The following is a 19,068-nucleotide window of genomic DNA, read 5'->3' as shown; positions in this document are numbered from 1 at the left end:
AAGAAACAAGAAATGCCACTTATATTCATTTCTTTGTTTCACATTGGAAAGTATGAAGAAGGTGGATTTCATGTCACAAACTAAAGAGCTAAATCTTTAAAAAAAAAAAAATTATAAATGGATGCAAACCAACTCCTCTGAGACTCAGTAGGCACCAGAGGTCAGTCCTGCAGCATGACTCACCGGGACTGCCTGTCCATGCTCTCCACCCTGAGCTCCTCCCAGCGGGAGTTCAGCAGCAGCATTTGCTCCTGGATCTCCAACTCCTCTTCAGGTGACAGATTTCCCTGGGCCACCAGCTGGTTTCCAGCCTGCAGAACACTGCCCACGCTGCTCTGGTGTGCGGTCAGTTCCATCATAAAACCCTGGAAAGGGTACAACCAACCTCATCACCGTGATCTGTGAGCTCCTACATGAGTTTATGAATTTGTAAATGTCCTAAACTTTGTCATGTTTGAAACAGCGCTGCAGAATGAGCTGGCACCATCAAACACACACAAGCATGGCAGACCTGTTCCTCTCTATGACAGAAGATTCTTCATGACCTACAAAAGTTTTGGAGCCAGTAAAAATAGCTTTTCCTTCTCAACTGGCTCTAACTACCTCAGAGAAAAAGCTGTTTGTAATAAGACAGCCTTTGAACAAATGTGTTAATAAAATAAAACAGAAGTTTTATTAAAACAAAAGAAAGCAAAGAAAAGTTAATTGAGTTACTATTAAAAATTCACACATTTACTATAAATCCAGAACACCTCTTCCTTTGGCTCCCAGTGTCAAAAAACTGTAGCACAAGGGGAAAAAATATCTTCATATTAATCAGCACTCAGATTTTAAATTCAGCTGTGTACAGTAAACTGTCACAGGAGAAAACTAAAACATCTAACATGACACTTGAAAATCTTAGCAACATTAGAACATTTGTTCAGACTTGGAATAGAACCCAAACAAAATAATTTGGAAACAAGAATAATTTGGAAGCAACAATACATATTTCTGAAATAAAGTATGCTAATCATGACTGGGAGACCACTAAATTAAATTGACATGAATATCAATTTCAGCATTGCCCTTATTTAACAGCAAGTGACATAAGGCTGACCAGGCTTTTTAGTAGTTGGCAGAAGAGAAGCACAAATCAGCCTGGATCAGACTTTCTTTGTATTATAGACACCAGTGAGCCAGCCACTGAAAGCTGATTAAAAAAAAAAAAAAAAATACATTAAAGTTTCAAAGCATGTTCCACTGTAAGGTCTCCTAAAAAGATCTATTCACCTTCATGAAGATATTCTTTGTCAACAAAAAACCCACAAAAAACAACCAACCACACACCAAAAAAACCCCACACAAACGACCACCACATACATTCAGAGGTGCTTTCAATTTAGAAAAAGCACATCAAAAGAAACAGAATGGCAGATTTTGGATAAGGACTAGGAAGTTCTGCAGCTCGCACACACACACATACACAAAAAAAAAACCAAACCACACCACAACAAATTAATTTTCAAGAGAAGCTTACTTCATGGGTGGAAAATTGTTCTTTGACTTCCTCAACATCACCAGATATTTCCTCCTGTTCCCGAAATGCATCCTCAGCCAACAGCAACCACGTGAGAACTTCTTCCAGAGCAACCTGGTAGCTATCCAAGTCCATATCCACCTCTGTCACTGTGCTGGGAGTCTCTGCTCTAGATCTGCCCTGCTCTTCTTCAAGTGCTACAGCCTAGGCAGCCAAGGGAAAAGCAATGTCTTAGAAGGGCACAGAAGATTCCTTCCCAAATGATTGTAAAAACAGAACAGCTAAGATCCCTTTCAATGCTTCCTAAAAATGTTAAAAGTAATCACTGGGTACATTTTAACAAGAAGGGCCACAGTCACCACTACTGAACTTTCATTTTAAAATAACCAACCTGTATAGAAAAGACAACTTAACAGTGGACCTCACATCCAAAGAAAAACCCATCACTACCACCGCCACAAGTCCTGGGGCAAACTCTGTTAAAGATTTTGGGCCACCCTCTCCAGCTTGCCAAGACAAGTAAGAAACAGAAGAAGGAAGCACAGCACAGATGGAACTTTATACCTCAGCACACAGGATTTTGTACATGAATCAGGAAAGGGGGAAAAGGAAGACAGAATTACTCAAGTCAATCACAAAGAATATGCTACAATTTTTTCCTATTTTCCCAACTGTGTTGCCCAAGATAGAAGACATGTCCCAGAGATAACTGACAAGCCTGAAGACCAGCTAAAAATACAAGTCAAGAAATGCCAGGCAGACTTTGCTGACAAACACACCTGCTGCAAATTGAACTCTCCATCCTCACACTCCTGCTTGTATCTCCTGGGAAGGGTCTCCACCTCCCGGATGTCTTCCATAGTGACTTGTTTAGGAAGGACCTCAAACAAAGAGGTTAAATACATAATAATAGACTTTTTGTCTGGAAGCTGTACAGCAACATCTGCATCAAAAAGATAAAATATGGGGAAAATAAATGAAGCTGCTGCTTTCCTAAATCAATAATTAGAATGCAGTTAAGACTTTACATATAGTGTAAACCCCAGGTTCTGTTAAGTAGCCTTGAGTAAGCTTAAGTTAAAAGGCTAGGTTTGAGACGTTGAAGGTAGTATGAAAGAAAAAAAATTTAAAAATAGGATCTCTACACTTAGAGGTGAATTCACATTAAAAGGCATGATGTTTTCACATTAAAAGGCATGATGTTTTTGAAAAGCCCAAACTTGAAATTACTAAGGAAGAAAAAACTCTTTGGGGAAAATTATTCTGGAGCATCTCCCAAGCAAAAATGCAGTCCAGGGACAGTATCCTGCACAAACAAACATTTCCACTTAGGCTCTATCCCCACTCCCAGCATTGGTCAGTTCATTTCCTCACTTTTCATATGGAAGATTTTCACCAACTTATCTCTCTATTTATGAGTGCTACCCATTCAACTCTTTAATTAAAAAAAAAAAAAAAAAAAAAAGAAGATGGTGCTTGAATCTGTAAAGTCTGAGATCTTGTCTTACAGAATGAATCTTTGGAGGCTCACTTCAAAGCAGAGTGACAGCTCAGAACTATAAAAGGAGCCAGAAAATTTTCCTGGTAAGCATTCCTACATGGTATGCACTCACAACACCAGCAGCTACTGTGTCTCAATGTATGTAGAAAAAACGAAAGATCATGAGCTCTTAACAGTATTCCGCTCTACATAATGCTCTACTTCACCTGAAAAACACAGACCCTTGTGTAAGAACACCTACCTAAAATAAAACAAAGCCAGGGAACCAACTTCACCTTCTGTATACCGCTTCTGAATGGTAAAGTCATTCTGAACCTTAATATTCAAGCCGCCAAAGCATATGCCTGCACAGACATACCCTTAACCCTGCAAGTTATATTCTTTTAAACACAAATTTAAGAGCTTGAACCAGAAAACCACTGCACAAAACTGCTGGAATTTGTGTTCATAGTAAATATGAATAGAAGATATTTCTTTCAAAAGAGCTCAAAAAAAAAAGCTTCTGGTCAATCAAAATATCCATATCCCACCTTCAGGATCCAACAGTTTCTCAATTCCTAAGTGGTTCTTGGCTATGCTGAAAGCATGTTCCAGTCTCTCAACTGAGGACATCTTTATAACTTTATCCCAGCTGAAAAGTTCAGGTCTAAAAGTAAAGACAAAACAGGAAAGAAAACAGTAAATTTTATTTGAACAAAAAATTCCTTACCACGCAGAATATGAAGTTATGGATATGAAGGTAGCTACCTAAGTAAAATAAGCATGCACAAACACAAAATATAAACATAAGTGCATATAAACAAATGCATAAATATAAATATATGTTTTCTTTTTAGTAGTGAAAATCCTGCAATCACAAATAAATTACCAGACTGCGTATCTGCAGCAACATGCCCCTTCTGTTGTATGTATTCTACACATACGTTGACTACAAGAGGAGATTAAATACTACTATCAAGAAAATAAACTGTGTTTAAAATTTATTCCAGAACCAGTTTTCTTCAGCTGTTTCTTTCACAGCATTACTGTTATTACATGCTTTCTGCATCAGGCTATCCTGGGTAATCAAGTGTCACTCTGTTCCTGGAGAGACTTGTTCCAAACTTGTGATGTGGCTCAGCAGACCACCCTAGACCATCAGAGCCAGGAGCAGCAGCAGTCTCCACCCCTGCTCGCTCACACCACCTTTTTCCCCATTAAAAAAAAAAAAAAAAAAAAAAATTCCCATCACAAGTGCTCATAAGAGCCATGATGAAAATAAGGCCAAAAAGTTGATCAGTTTACAGTGTCAGCAGCCTCCATCTCACACCAGCATTAACCAAACCAAATCTCCAGTCCAGTGCACCCAAAACATTCTGGCAGGTCTCAAGGAGCATGGAGCAGGAAGCAGAGTCAGCAGTGATACCTACACCAACAGGGCATGAGCAGCCCAGCGCAGCAGCAGCACAGCAGGAAGACTATAGAGCCATTAAAATACTTGCCATTCCCTTCTAACAGTGGCTTCTCATTAAAACACTGCTACTGATTCTGAGCTTTATAGAACTTGGGGAGGAAGATATGGGCTTGCCTTTAATTCTTTTAATACTTAATTCAGTTGTAAATTGACCTGAGATTATCTTTTAAATTAAATCTGTCAAGTCATTACACTTTGTGAAACAGGAAGGCCATAAGACAGCAGGGTCTGAGAAACAAAAAGCCAGAGGAAGGTGCAGTGAGCAGCGAACAGAGATATGCAGAGAACCATACAGAAGCTAGTAGAATACTGTACCTCCATGCACAAAGCAACAAGGATAACTACAGATTCACATAAAGCTTTAGCAAAGACTCTTCACTTTGAAAATGACATTGCAACAGGCATACTGCATACGCACTACCTGCACGCTGCCGTAGTAGCACAAATTTCAATATGATGCAATCTAGGTATTTACCTATGACCAAGAAAACTGTACCAAAGAGCAGAATTTTTTACAAAGTTAATAGATACTATAGCCAAGAGGTAACACTGCTAACAATTGTTGATAGATATATAAAGAGAAAAGCAAGCTACTAAACCTCATAATGGGATCCACAAAAATTCTCATATATGATGTGTCATATTAAGCTAAATTAAAAAAGCAATATTGAAAAAGACCCTTAGGCAGGGAAGCACTAGTGCCTGGGTAAGCAAAATAGCCTTGTTGTCCTACCACTTCTGCAACCTGCCTCAAACACCTTGTTCCTCACAAATGCCCTTTAAAGCATCTCTTTCAAAGCCAACCTAAATTTAAACCCAGCTCAAGATTTCTCAGAAGAGTAGGGAAAATGGTGCTTCCTTGGCTAAAGGGCTTGTGCCCAGGGACCACAAAGCTGAATTCTGATGTGCTGGCAGCTGCCAGGCTCCCAGGAAGAGGGAATAAAAGGCTCAAAGATCAACAAAACCAGGTAACAGAAATTTTGGGAAGCCAGAGACAAAAGCACAGTTACTCAGTTAGGTTAAAGTTTTCAGCAGGGGCTTTTGCTACTTTAACAGTGCTCTAAAGAGGGCAGAGCTCTTCAGATCCCACAAAGCCCAAGCACATAGTCACAACACATAAGGACAACAAACAGCCTGAAGCCAATTTTGCTAACTCTCTCCCCCTGCTTCCCTCAGGTCACCTAGATCTCTTGTGCTTCTAAAGCTGGCCCTCTCTCCATCATAAAGCTTCACACATTCAGCAGCAGAGCTATGCCACTACAGCCAATTATACCAATATGAAAACCACCAGTACAGCATAAACCATTCAGAGAAGATGCTTCTGCTAAACTCCAGAGACCTTTGGTAGTATTGCTCCGACCTTACAGAACAGTGCTTCCAAACTTTCAGGGGTCCTCAGTGTGGTGCAGGCATTTTCCATGCATCCATGCAGGCTGAACACAAGCCAGCTCTGGTCTAGAAGGCGCACAGGTGTCAGGGCAGACCCATCCTGAAGCCAGCAAGCCTGACACAGAGCCTGTCATTTCAGTCAGCACGGACCACCAAATAGGCACTTAAGAACAGAGAACAGCAGGCTCAAAGTGATCATATGCTTTTGCGAACACTTCATATCTGCTGGGTATAAATATTCAGGGTGTTTTGTAAAGCATTTGCCATGTCAGATATCTGGTGGCCAGGGGGTCTGGTTAAATTCTAGACGTTATCATACCATTACAGTGTTAAAATGGTTATTTACGGTTAAGAACAGCCAGCCCTTGCAAAGCAATGAGCTGACTTCTCTTAAAGTACGCTGGATTAGAATGGATCACCCAGAAGTAGACCTCAAAGAAAAGTTTTAAAAAAATGTAAAGTAAGTAGGTATAAAAGTTTCATAGGAATCTGTAAAGACTATTTCTTTAAACTACCAAAGAGTTCTACAAAATCAGAAAGAACACAAAAGATCTTTTCAAAGAAGCTTTAGCACCATTCCTTATAAAGTATAATGAACAAACTAGCGAATACTCTACAATACCTGAAGAATTCTATTATTCTTTGATTCTTCTGCTCAACGGTTGTCCTGAAAACTGTATACACTGCCTTTCATGCACGGTATATTAAAAACCTAAGAAAAGGTACGGTCTGTCTTATTTCTTCGTTCTGAAGCTTCTGTATCTTCCTACTCAAAATACGGCAAACTGACTGAAGAAAGGTTTCCTTTGGCAGAGGAGGGAGGGCAGGAAGATGTACAGCGGGGCGGAAGTGGTCAACCCCCCCTGCAGAGACCCGTTCAGTGTGCTTGCTGTGTAATGCATACTAAGTGGGATGTAAATCCACTGCAATTAGCAAGTGTGTATGCACGTACAGGAACCAAGTGTTACACTGCTGCCTTGGCTCCATCCTTTGTAAGGCTCTGGCAATATCCCTCCACTGTTATCGTTACCACAAAAAAAAAAAAAAAAAATTAAAACCCGAAAGAAAAAACCCAAACCAAAAACACCACATGAATCAGCAAAACAGGCTAGGAGCTGTCAAATACTCAAGCATGAAAACATGGGGAAAAAGCTGTTTACTTCACTAGGTTTAAGATAAGCTGTTTGCTGCTTACTTGTGTCTATGGATGACAGCATTAAAGGCAAGTCCATCCGCCCAGCTTGTGGTGAAGTTCAGAACATTGACCTGACTATAAGGTCTTGTGGACTGCCGAACCCAGCTCAGCAGGATCTTCTCACTGTTGGTCTGCTGCAAATCTGACATGATGTTCTTCATGACATCCTTCACCTGCAAGACAGCAGAAACTACACGTTACAGACATGTTCTCTACTTTTCCCCGTTCCCAAAACATTTGAAGCAATAATTTCACAAATCATGAAAGGGTGTTTCCCATGAAAAGCTATGAATCAAACTAACTCCTCACATGAAATTTGGCAATACGAGCCTTCAGGCCATCTTTGCACTCTACTGATTATAAGAACCAGTAATGCTTCATGTAATGATGACACATTACTCTTACATTACAATCCTCCCCCTCTCTCAGTGCTGCCTACAGTAAGTGTGGAGTATAGTATTTCTCACTGCTCTGTGCTGCGGTTCCACCAGTAAGCAAACCTAAAAAATACGGTTTTCTGCAAAAAAAGGGTATCTGCTCAGCCAACAAAGTAGTTTACTGTTGGGGTACTATGCATAAGCATCTGACAAAGTCTCCCCAAGTGAATTCAATGATCCTCCCAGGTACCTGGATAAATCAGGAGCAATTCAATCTGTAAGACTGAGAAACGAACCTATGAAGGAGCATGTAAGACGCAAGCCCAACACGGCTACCTGGACAGTAAAAAATGACCTGCTAACAGAAGTGCAAAAAAGCCTTGAGAAAGGAACACAAAATGCTTCAGCCTAAAAAGCCTCTCTGTAATTAACACCTGCAAGAACTAAACTAAGAGGCTGAGTACAACTGAGCATATACGAGAATACGTATCGCGGGAGGCAGCCCATAGACAAAGATTAGAAACCAAACACCGGCCTGCCTTTGTTTATCAGCCCAAAATAGAAGCAGTATTTTCCATCACCAAAACCCCAAGAAATTTTGTGAGAATCCCTGCAGACTGATGCACACTATTCCTGGAAAGGAAGAGATCTCACAGCAGCTTCTCACCTGCCAGTGCAAAATAATGCTCCACAGCAGCCCCAGTGTCAGCTTGTGATTTCCATCAACGATGTCAGTTCCTCCAATATTCACCAACTCCACCTGGAGAGGTTGGATCAACTCTATATTAAACACTTATCACAGCTTCAAATCACAACCCCACCCCATTTATTGGCTGTCTACCCACATTTTATCAAACACCCTGATACAAATAGTAGTTGGAAAGAGACCACTGGAGACTACAGAGTACTATATCTGCACTTGTCACAACAACTGCTTAAATAACACGACTGAAGATGGCACCAAAGAAGATACTCCACTCAAAGAGTTTTTATCCTCTCCTCTGATATACAGATGCAGACCGGCAGTTACAACTTGCCAATAGAAATGCAGACATGAAGGGTCAAATATTAATAAAAACAAAAGTTAAGCAGTCCTGCTCCCAGACACAATCAGAGATATTATAGAACCACGAAAACTCTGTAATTAAGAACAGGTTTGTCCTTTGCATGAACCAACAATCCCAATCCCAATGGGACAAGTTTATACAAGGAGATGAAAAGCTCAAGGGAAAAAGTAAAATTTTCACATTTCCTATATGCATAGGACCCCACACACTCTGTGATGGTCTAATTGAGATCGCTAAAAAGATAAAAACACAGAGAGACAAGGAGATTACTTTAGTAAGCAATAAGGTAGGAGACACTACCTGCTTCTGCATCAAGTATTCAGCCCTCAGAAGCAAAGTTTAGAGCACACTACCAAATACTCACTCGGTGCTACTTTAGAGTCTGAACTGAACTGGGGCATCAAGTCTCCATTCAGCCAACACAGCAAGCGGCACTGAACCCCCTTCTGGGGGGAACCAACAGCAGCACAGTGCATCAGTCACCACCACACCTATGGAGATGGCGCTAGGAACAGCTGCCTGTGGCAGGTGAGACGGGTACCTCCCTGGGTGTATGTACACATACAGCAGGTGCCGCAACACACTCCCACGCAGGGCAGATGGCAGGGCTTCATTCTTGCAAATAACCTGAGCCAGGAGCATCCTCCAGCCCTGGGGCAAGTGACACAATGCATTTCACTTTGATGGGGAAGTTTTTAATTCCTTTCTTACCCCTGCTCCAAAACAGTGTTATCCACAGTGCCTACCATAAACACCTCCCAGCTTACACTAAGAATTGTATCTGGGCATTGCTTGGGATCAGAACTGGTCACAGAAACAAAACCTGTACCAAGGAGCTGGCTAGCAATTAAATAATACAGACAACCCACAGGACAGTAAAGGAGCCCATGCTCTGGCTCTCAGTGGATGTAGCCTGTAACAACAAAATAGACAAGAACAAAGTTGCACTTTGTTTTAGAGGTTATTGCTGACATGTAAGTATATAATGGTATTCCATTAATATTTTTCCTTTTAGCACACAATCAGGAATAGGTACAATTCTGCAAAATGTACTTGTAACCCCACTGCTTTCTGATATCATCTTGACAACTTTCAGTTCCCCATAGGTCTCTTGGTTAGGAGAATCAAATCAAAACTCTGTTGCAAGATAAACATGGAAAAAAATTATACTTCACAGGAATTACACTAAGAAAGCTTGTGAATTTGTGGATTGTCCTCTCCCTATTTTTACAGTAGCTTGAACAGAATCTTACAGCAATACTCTCTGCAAATACAAAGCATATATTTTAAGATAACTAAATTATACAGGCCAAAAGAATCACCAGTGTGGACCATTAAGCAACACACTGGAAAGTGCTTTAGAACACAAGGATCAGAAAGCAAGACTAAAGGTCAAGGTCACAAAAATAAAACAATTAAATTGCCAGATGTTTTTTCACTTGTAATAGAAGAAAAACAGTCCTAAGAATGGGTAACAATAAACACTTCACATTTTAATTGCACATCAATAACCATAATGCATTTCTCTTGCTATCTACACTATACATAAAAGAAAATAATCCACATGTCCATTTCTGTATTTTAATGATTCTGAGCTAAACCAGTGCTCTAAAGGATGCAACTGCACTCCTCTAGGATGGTGAGTGGATGACTGAGACATAAGTAAAGACAATTAATAAAATAAAGTTGACAGTAGACAGAGTACTACTGACAGAAGATTGATACTGGCTATATGCAATGACTTCCAGCAGAATTATTATTATTTAAAGCTTGGTCCACAAATCAAAAAAAGTTGAAATTCATTACTTAGAACCATTCCGCTCATCAGATAGATGAGGTTCACAGGATCACTTGAACATCTACACCCTAGACTTGTCTGATACTTGAATAATATATTTAAACACTTTTATAAATTATTTCTCAAGTTGAGAACATTATACAGTCCACAAATTCTCAGGCAACAGAACACAACTGCTTTTCAGTGGATGCCTTTTCATCTTAACACATACACACTTTCTAACAAAGTTAAGCAGTAGGTGTAAATCATGTACATGACCTTAACCTTCAGCTAACTATCGCCATCTGTTTACTTCTAGAAACTCAGATCCTGCCAGCTTAAGGATGAACTAATTATAATTCAACGTTGTTTCATTCATTATCTTCATAAAATAAAATAATTTCAAGCTGGAAAGACTCATTACTTATCCTTAGAAAAAAAGTTAGCATTTACAGTACCTCAAAGTAGAAAAAACCAAAACACCCACCACTTTGGCTGCTTCCTAGAAATATGACAGTAGTCCACCAACATGGAGGGGAAATTGCAGTATCATACAGCACCTTTGAATCATTCTTCAATCCACAGTTTGCATAACTATGTCAATGCCTTTTTGCATTAGATGTATTTTATTGCCAGAATGTTTTTATTAAGTTGTTTTAGTGCCCTGACATTCACAAATAGAAATGCTAACTATAGAACGTATACTTCTCAGGAATTGTTCTTCAGAGGAAGAATATTGCTTTATTCCAGCACTACTGGCTTCCAGGTAAACTATTATTGTTCTCATTTTTGTTAAAGAGGGATTGGCCTTTGTTTGCTTGTATGTTCATCTGATCAGGTACCATACCTCAAACTAGAAACACGCAATACAGAATTGACACAGAGCTGTCATGTCAAAGGAAAGATCCTCCTGGACATTGAGAGCAGGACACAGAAAAAAAGACACACAAGACCTGTCATACACTTACAGATTTTTGCACAAGTTATGCATCATCACTTGAAATTAGTTTTTTTGTCCCGCCAGGTTCACGAGCTATGCATAGAAGAGCTTCAAGCCACCTTTGCTTTTGGGAGCTGAACACATCTCACCAAAACAGTGTAGTTAATATCATTATTAAGTTAGCATTTTAAGATTTCACAAAACTAATAAAATTCTACATTAGATAAGGAAAACTGAGAACAATTTACCCATCTCACTGAAATCTCATTTTAGGTACCAAAAAAATCTTTATTCTCTGCATTTTGAACTCATTTACACACAGGAATAAATTTCACTGTCAGTCAAAAAATTGTGGGTAAACATGCTCACGTTGTTTTGATGCAAGACTTGCAGTACTCGGTTGACATTATTTAAGGCATGTACTCGTGTGGAACCTCGTTCTTTAGGCTGAAAAGAAAAAGTTACAATCTGTTCACATCAGAATTAACTTGACAGACCAAACGAAATAAGTGATAAAGCAAGCAACAGGAAATCTGTCTTAATTTTCTCCAGATTATTTTTTTTTAAAGTAGGAATAAAAGCCAGACAAATTCACCCACAATGTCAAAATTAAGACTGGTGAGAACATTATTCCTCAATTCAAGGCACAGGACAAGCCTTGGATTCAAAATGCTTTTCAGTTCATCTTTGGTAAATCCAGAACTTTTATTCCCAGCATCTGCAGAATTATAAACTGGCAATACAACAGCAAAGTGGGAGTTCCTGGGGAAAATCTGAGGGTTCTGAACGCTTGCCAGAGTAGTTGAAATTTTTTGGCTCCCAAGAGGGAACAAGCAGCAATTTGTTTTTCTGGCACTGAAAGCCTGCTAAACCTTTGCATACTGGGAAGAAGTTATACTTCCTGACTTTCCCTTCCTTTTAATATCGGGGGGGGGGGGGGGGGGGACCCACTGCAACTCTTGACAATACCTGCCACTCCATTTGCTTTTAATCACCATAATTTAACTCCTGTAGCAGAACATGGTCGTACTGTAAAAGCATGGAGCTGAACTTGGAACACTGTAATCAACAGAATTAGAAACCTAAAAACGCCTTTTGTCCTCAGTATACTTCAAATCAGACGACAAATCATTAGAAGTACTAGTGAAACGCATCTGTTTAAAAAGCAAGGCCAGCTTGCAAGGTGAAATTTTAAAAGGCTGAAGGTTCCCCATAAGGTCAATAAACAAATTTGAGCTTTATTATAAATAGTGTAATCAAGAATTTAATCCCAAGTGATGGCACAGGTTTCACCATGCCTCATGTATCTTCCTGAAGAGGCACCAGTGTTAGCAGGGGAAGAGTTTTCAGCCCTTTTATATCTAAATCACAAAGGATTTTTCAGTGGAGATGTAGACTTTTGCATTGCCTACCAGCTGTTCCCTTTTTTCTTTATGGGATGTTTCAGGAGCTTATTAGGAAAGGTCCACAGGTATCCAGCTGAAGGCTGCTCTTCCAGATCATCCAGATCCAGATCTTTAAAAGATCTCTTAAAAACATACACAACATGAACACCACCACTGGTTTTATGTGCTTTTCAGAACAGTGTGCTAACCCTCAGGAGAGGGTTACACAGCTACCTTCAGCCTGACCCTATATCCCATTAGTGGAGTTCATGGGACTTTCACTGGAGCTGTAGACAACAAGAACACACTACGAGCAGAATAGATTTTTAAATAAATTAAAATAATTTTTAAAATGACATGCTACAGGGTTGTGTGTTTCATTTATTTGTTGGTTGGTTGGTTGTTTTTTTAGTAAATGGGAACATGACTCCTACACATTTCTCTTACCAGAGGTTTCCCCGTCAGACCCTCCAAAAGGTCCAAAAGCTTCCTTCCATCTTTCAGATCTGTGAACATGTCCTTAACCGGGGGCTTCCCACTCTGCCAAAGACACAAAAGCAGTAATAAAAACAGTGTTTAAGCAAAACCTCCCTGAAAAAGGTAGTTTTTCCTTTATATCTGCTGGTGCTCTCTTACACAGATTAGTAGGTCAAAAGGTATAATATATATTGAACCAAATAAATTATTTTCTCTAGCTTGGAAAAATGAGCAAAATGTGAAACTCAGAGCTACCTTAAATCATACATTTCTAATATTCATTGTCTTTGGAGGTGGAGGGACTCTGCACAAGAATGGTGGTAGATGACAGGAGAATCACGTTAATCTTTTTCATGCTCCCTTTTAATCTCAGTACTTCTTGGACTCTAAGAAAGTTAACATGGGAAAGTGTTACAGAGCAGGAGGCAAAACCATGAGCAGCCAGCAACAAAGTAAATGCATTTCCTTTGTAATATTCACTTGCTGCCTGCCAGAAGATCAATTAAGCTACTGCTTTCGGTGTCCCTTTGAAGTGCCAATCTGAGAAAAAGAGATATTTTCTAAGAAATAACTAAAACTCCAATATCGTCTTTTTCTATCACCTTGGCTTTGTAACACTGCTGTTCAGAAAGAAGGCTGTCCAAGGCCTATCTTCCATGACATGAATTAGCTGGCATAGATCTCCTCTGCCTGCACTTAGCTTCTCCTGCCCTGACAGCTGATAGTAATTGCCAAATACTGGCTAAAATCAGAAAAAAAAAAAAAAAAAAAAGAGCTGAACTGCCCACTGAACCCCATTTACTGGCAAATACCTGTTTTTCTCCAATATGTATATGGATTTTTCTTAGATGTCCAGTTTAATTATTAGAGCTGATATTACTAAAACTATTCACAAGAAATCAGAGTTGAATAGCTGCAAAGGCATATTTTAATCTCCTGTACAGAAACATACCTATGTGTGTATCAGCCAGCTAAACAGTGGTGAGAATGATCATATAACTAAGGTCACTTCTTAAAAATACACAGATATTAGCCCAGTGTCTGATAATAAATTAGTTTTTCAATTAATTTTTCTGGAAAATTTATTCTCCAATTACTTTTACAAGTCATGCTTAAAAATGTGTATATGCACATGTTGACATATATGTAGGTAAAGGGTGTGGAAAGCTATGCAGCTGTCAGACCAATACCAAAATCGGGCTATTTGTTATCGAACATTGATATTTAACGTTCTGCCATGACATATTGCCACTTCCCGAGCCCAACTATAGCCCTTCTAGCACAGTAAGGAACAAGGCTTTCCTTACAGCGCATGCACTGTTCACAGATGATTCAGATGCTTCACTGCTGCACAGAAACTTAACCAAACCCTTAGAGCATGCTGGAGCAGAACGGGAATACCTAGAAGTAGATAAGGGAAACCTCTTGTACAGTCTATGGTGTATAACAGGAGGGGATGATCCACAGTGCAATTACCCCAGATGCCAGCAAAATTTGGTTCCAGTTTTGTTTGCATCGCCACAAGGAAAACATTAGAAGTAGGTTGGCGAGGGCATGGGGCCGTTGTTCATGCATCCAGAATAGCAGACAGGAGGAGCTAACAGGTTTCACTGGATGCAATGTCTCAAACACTCATTGTGAAAGCCAAAAAAGACCTGTTAAGTCATTCAAGTATAGGTCTCATGAGAGCACAGTACAGGGGAGAATCACCTCCCTCAGCTCGCTGGCCACACTTCTTTTTATGCAGCCCAGGATATGGCTGGTTTTCTGGGCTACAAGCGCACATTGCCATCTCATGTCAAATTCTTCATCCACCAGTATCCCAAAGTCCTTCTCTGCAGGGCTGCTCTCAATCCATTCTTTCCCCCATCTGTACTGATATTGGGGATTGCCCTGACGCAGGTGCAGGACCTTGTACTTGGCCTTGTTGAACTTCACGAGGTTCACATGAGCCAACTCCTGAAGCCTGGCAAGGTCTTTCCCGGTGGCATCCTTTCGCTCTTGCAAACTGGCTGCACCACTCAGTGTGTGGTGTCATCTGCAGACTTGCTGAGGGTGCACTCAAAGCCACCACATGTCACAGATTAAGATACTGAACACTACAGGTCGCCACATGAACCCCTGAGGGACACCGTTTGTTACTGATCTTCATTTAAACACCGAACAGTTGATCACAACTTGGGAGGCAGCCATCCAGCCAATTTCTTATCCACCTAACAGTCCATTCATCAAACCCACATCTCTCCAATTTAGCGACAAGGACACTGTGGGAGACAGTGTCAAAGGCCACACAGAAGTAAGGCCTTTCTAATTCTACAATTAATTCTATTTATACAATTAAAACAATGCACACATGTAACAGACTTAATACCAAAACTGAGAATGTAATAGCTATATAGCCTCAATAAATTTGCTGCCTTAAGACCAGAAGGGTTAAAAAAAAAAAAAAAAAAGAAAAGATTTGAATCTGCTGAAAAAGCAGAAAGATGCCTCATTTAATACAGTACAACAAGGGTGTCAAGAGCATACAGCTTTCATTCTTCGTTTCCCATCCCTTCACAAGCATGAAAACAGGCTGAATGACTTCCTGCTTTCAGTCATTCATTTGAACAGGTCATGGTATGTTCCAGCCCTACGCAACGTGCCCTGCTATGATGGTGGAAATAATTCAGATTCGCTTTCTCAGGAGAATGGTTTTTCAATTTCATTGGCCATCAGAGCACCACATCTTGCTGTCAGTTTAAAGAGTCAGCAGAAGAGTATTAAATCATTTATACAACCTAAGCTACTCCTTAGGTATTTTATTAAATATTTATTAATTTATTAATATTATTAAAGTTTATTAAAGTATCAACTATCCTCAGAGACACAGCAACATGCAAAGCCTCAGTATTTAGAGAACCCTAGCACAACGCTCTCTGTGGGAAGCCAAGCAGTTCACATGAAGCACTTCCACAAGCACAAGGTGACTGAAGTTGGCTAAGGGCTGCAGCACACACCCCGCCAAGCCCATCACCACCTCCACAGCAGCATACCTGTCAGGAAAGCTAGAAACCTGCTCCTCCAGCTTCCCACACCCACCTGAGGGACATGCAGGCACCTGGTGGCAGTGGCCACCCAGGCAGCCCCAGCTGTCCCATCAGGGCACAAAGCCAGCCCACAGTGCTGCTGCTGCAGTGGGAGCAGTGGCCGTGCACGGCTGCACCCTACTCTCCTCACGCTGCCTCCTCCCACCCGTGCATTTCCTCAACACCTGGACACACATTTCCACGCAGCATCTGCTGTCTGAGCCACACGTCTGCAATCGGGAACATCACTGCTCTGTCCTCCAGTGCATGGTGTAGCTTTCCTGAAAGCACTGCTTTTTCAGCAGTGGGGGATGTGAATGTTTTACACCCTGAGTCTGCACAGTTCTCCTGGTACGCAGCGTGTCCTTTTATACTATCTTTGTACTATAAACGGGACCCTGTTTTGTCTTTGACCCATTATCTGCCTCGTATTTGTACAGTGCTTAGCACAACGTGGGCTGCTCCTGGAGTACTTACCAACGCAACCGTGACCAACCGTTTCAGCAGTGAAAGCACTGCTTTCCTGGGATGCAGTGCTTCAGGAAGTCTTTTAATTTCCTTTTCCAGACACAGCAACTACATATCCCAGTTTACGACACCTATACGATTTGTTAAGTGCACTAAGCTTAGAAAGGGGCTGGAAAATAGTTTTATAAAATGGCAGCCCAAGGGATGGACCCATACATCCACTTCCCAAAAGTGGACAAGGAAAAGCTCTGGGGCAATGCTGGTAGAACGGCTATGCATGACTTCCTGCAAGAGGCACGGGCCAGCCCAGAGCCAGGCCAGGCTGCTGCCGTCACTGCCATCTGCTTGTGAAAAAGCAGAGGCAGAGCTCCATAGCTTCGCATGTAGCACCCACCACTGAGCCTAGAGGGACAGGCCGCTGTGGCAGCGCAGAAGCAACCTGGGATCCACAATACATGACCACTAAGGCACGACCTGAGCTTTTAGTCAGGGAGCCTAACCCAAACCAAGTTCCAGCAGGGCCAGGAACACTCCAAGCCCTGGCTCTGACCCACCACAGGGCACCTGATGGGCCCATGGAGGCAGGACTGCCCTAAGCCACACTGGGACGGAGCGGCCAGCACTGGGACCAGCTCTATGCTGGGGCAGACTGCTGCAGCAAGAGCCAGGGCTCTGGGAGGGAGCAGAAATCCAGGGTAAGGCACGGGGCTCTGCGTATTGCTTCCCCCGCCATCCCTGCCCACACCTACACCGCTCACTCCTAGCCTCCAGAAAGCAATCTGGCCTTCTGAAAAGAGCCTGTACCCACAGGTATACACACACACAAATAAATGTATGTATACATGCAGCATATAAACAGTGTATGTATTTCTCTCTCTCCGTAGAGTCCTGCCTGGTATACAGTATGCTAAACCAATCTCAATTTCTCCTTTTCAGAACTGACAGTATTTTACTCACTTTCTACATACTTAAAGACTACACAAAGATAAAGCAGTTCAGGCTCCGCCAGCATCCCATAAGGAGCAGCAGTCCATCGCTGAGCATAATGGATCAAGAAATCCAAGTATTTGCCTTCTAAGAGTGACAGTGACAAGCCATGCTGAGCCCTTCAGCAAGGGCAAACGGCTGGTCACGGTTGCGTTGGTAAGTACTCCCGGAGCAGCCCACGTTGTGCTAAGCACTGTACAAATACGAGGCAGATAATGGGTCAAGGACAAAACAGGGTCCCGTTTATAGTACAAAGATAGTATAAAAGGACACGCTGCGTACCAGGAGAACTGTGCCGACTCAGGGTGTAAAACATTCACACCCCCCACGCTGAACACTTACCAGTTAACAGAAGGTAGTTTTTCTCAGCTTTGCTTACATTTGCTGTGACAGCAAGAAGACACTGGCAGAAACCTCGTTCCCTCAGCCTGCCTGACAGGGCTTTGCCAGCAGAGCTGCACACACAGGGCTGCTGTAGCAGAGACAAGGGCTTGATAAGACAAACAAAAGAACAGAACAGAGGCAACGTTGGTTCCCCAGTGCTTTAAACTGGCACTGACAGCAAGAAAGGAGCTGATTCACTTCAGCGGGGACTGGCATAAGGAAAAGAGGAAGAAAGAGGGAAGCGAAAGGAAGGCAGACCAAGAGAAAGGGAAGTAGAGAAATACAAGCTGGAGTCGGTGCATAAGCTGCTCTAGGCCTGCTCAGGCTGCTATAAGCTTCGCGTGGTGACACAGTTGTTAACCCACCACAGGGCTCACACACAAGGATCGGACCCAGATCTAATCAACCATGCTGTGTTTATTCCAATAAACATTTTGATGCCAGCCTTTATGCTAACATGAGGAGGGGAGGAAAGAGACAAAGAACATTTGCTAGCTATCCCACAGCAGAAAACACTTTTTCTGTTGATTCATCTCTCATGGGGCAGCAGCAGCAGCGGTTTCTGAAGGATCTTGGAGCTGGAGAACAGATGCTAGCCATATGTGGTAAGGCCAGTCACTGCGGACATCAGTTTTGCAAGTTCCAGCGAGACACCAGCAGGGTTTGAGGAGAGCCCATGCACAGCGATCTCCCTGCAGCCACAGGAGCCCTCACATGCCCGCTGGCAGACTTTCAGCCCCTCTACCTGGATCAGGTTTAAAAGGGTGACTCACACTTCCTTGTGTGCATCTAGCATTACTTGCAAAGAAGGGTCACCCAGGCCAGCCAAAATGACTGTGCAGAAATCATTCCTTCTCTTTGCCAGAAAGCATTCCCAGGAAATAGAGGAAGACATAAACAAAATCCGGAGCAGATTTTTTAAAGAGTCAGTCCAGTGTAACTGACAGTAGAAACATCATCCATCAACATTTACAGTTTGTTCTACTAAAGCCACACACTGCTGCAAAGCAGCAATCTTCCTTGAATATATTTCACAGTAGAACGTTCTTAACTATCCCTTTATTACTAATGAGCCAAGTTA

At 41.6% G+C, this 19,068-nt stretch overlaps 1 protein-coding gene across 4 annotated transcripts in view; it reads right to left on the bottom strand.

Annotated features, from left to right (window-relative positions):
- Positions 1-19,068, bottom strand: part of UTRN (utrophin) — a 386,253-nt gene that overhangs the window by 299,197 nt on the left and 67,988 nt on the right. For all 4 annotated transcript variants that reach the window (XM_055714514.1, XM_055714513.1, XM_055714516.1 and 1 more), the window contains 8 exons: positions 13,051-13,143; positions 11,588-11,665; positions 8,102-8,194; positions 7,058-7,230; positions 3,551-3,666; positions 2,299-2,462; positions 1,520-1,723; positions 184-365 (listed from right to left, as the gene is read on the bottom strand). In XM_055714514.1, the coding sequence (XP_055570489.1) occupies positions 184-365; positions 1,520-1,723; positions 2,299-2,462; positions 3,551-3,666; positions 7,058-7,230; positions 8,102-8,194; positions 11,588-11,665; positions 13,051-13,143 (1,103 nt within the window). The remainder of the gene's footprint in view (positions 1-183; positions 366-1,519; positions 1,724-2,298; positions 2,463-3,550; positions 3,667-7,057; positions 7,231-8,101; positions 8,195-11,587; positions 11,666-13,050; positions 13,144-19,068) is intronic.

This window comes from Falco cherrug, chromosome 6 (genome assembly GCF_023634085.1).
Source record: "Falco cherrug isolate bFalChe1 chromosome 6, bFalChe1.pri, whole genome shotgun sequence".
NCBI lineage: Eukaryota > Metazoa > Chordata > Aves > Falconiformes > Falconidae > Falco > Falco cherrug.
The sequence above is the reverse complement of the archived record's forward strand: the minus strand, read 5'-3'. Positions and strand labels throughout refer to the sequence as shown.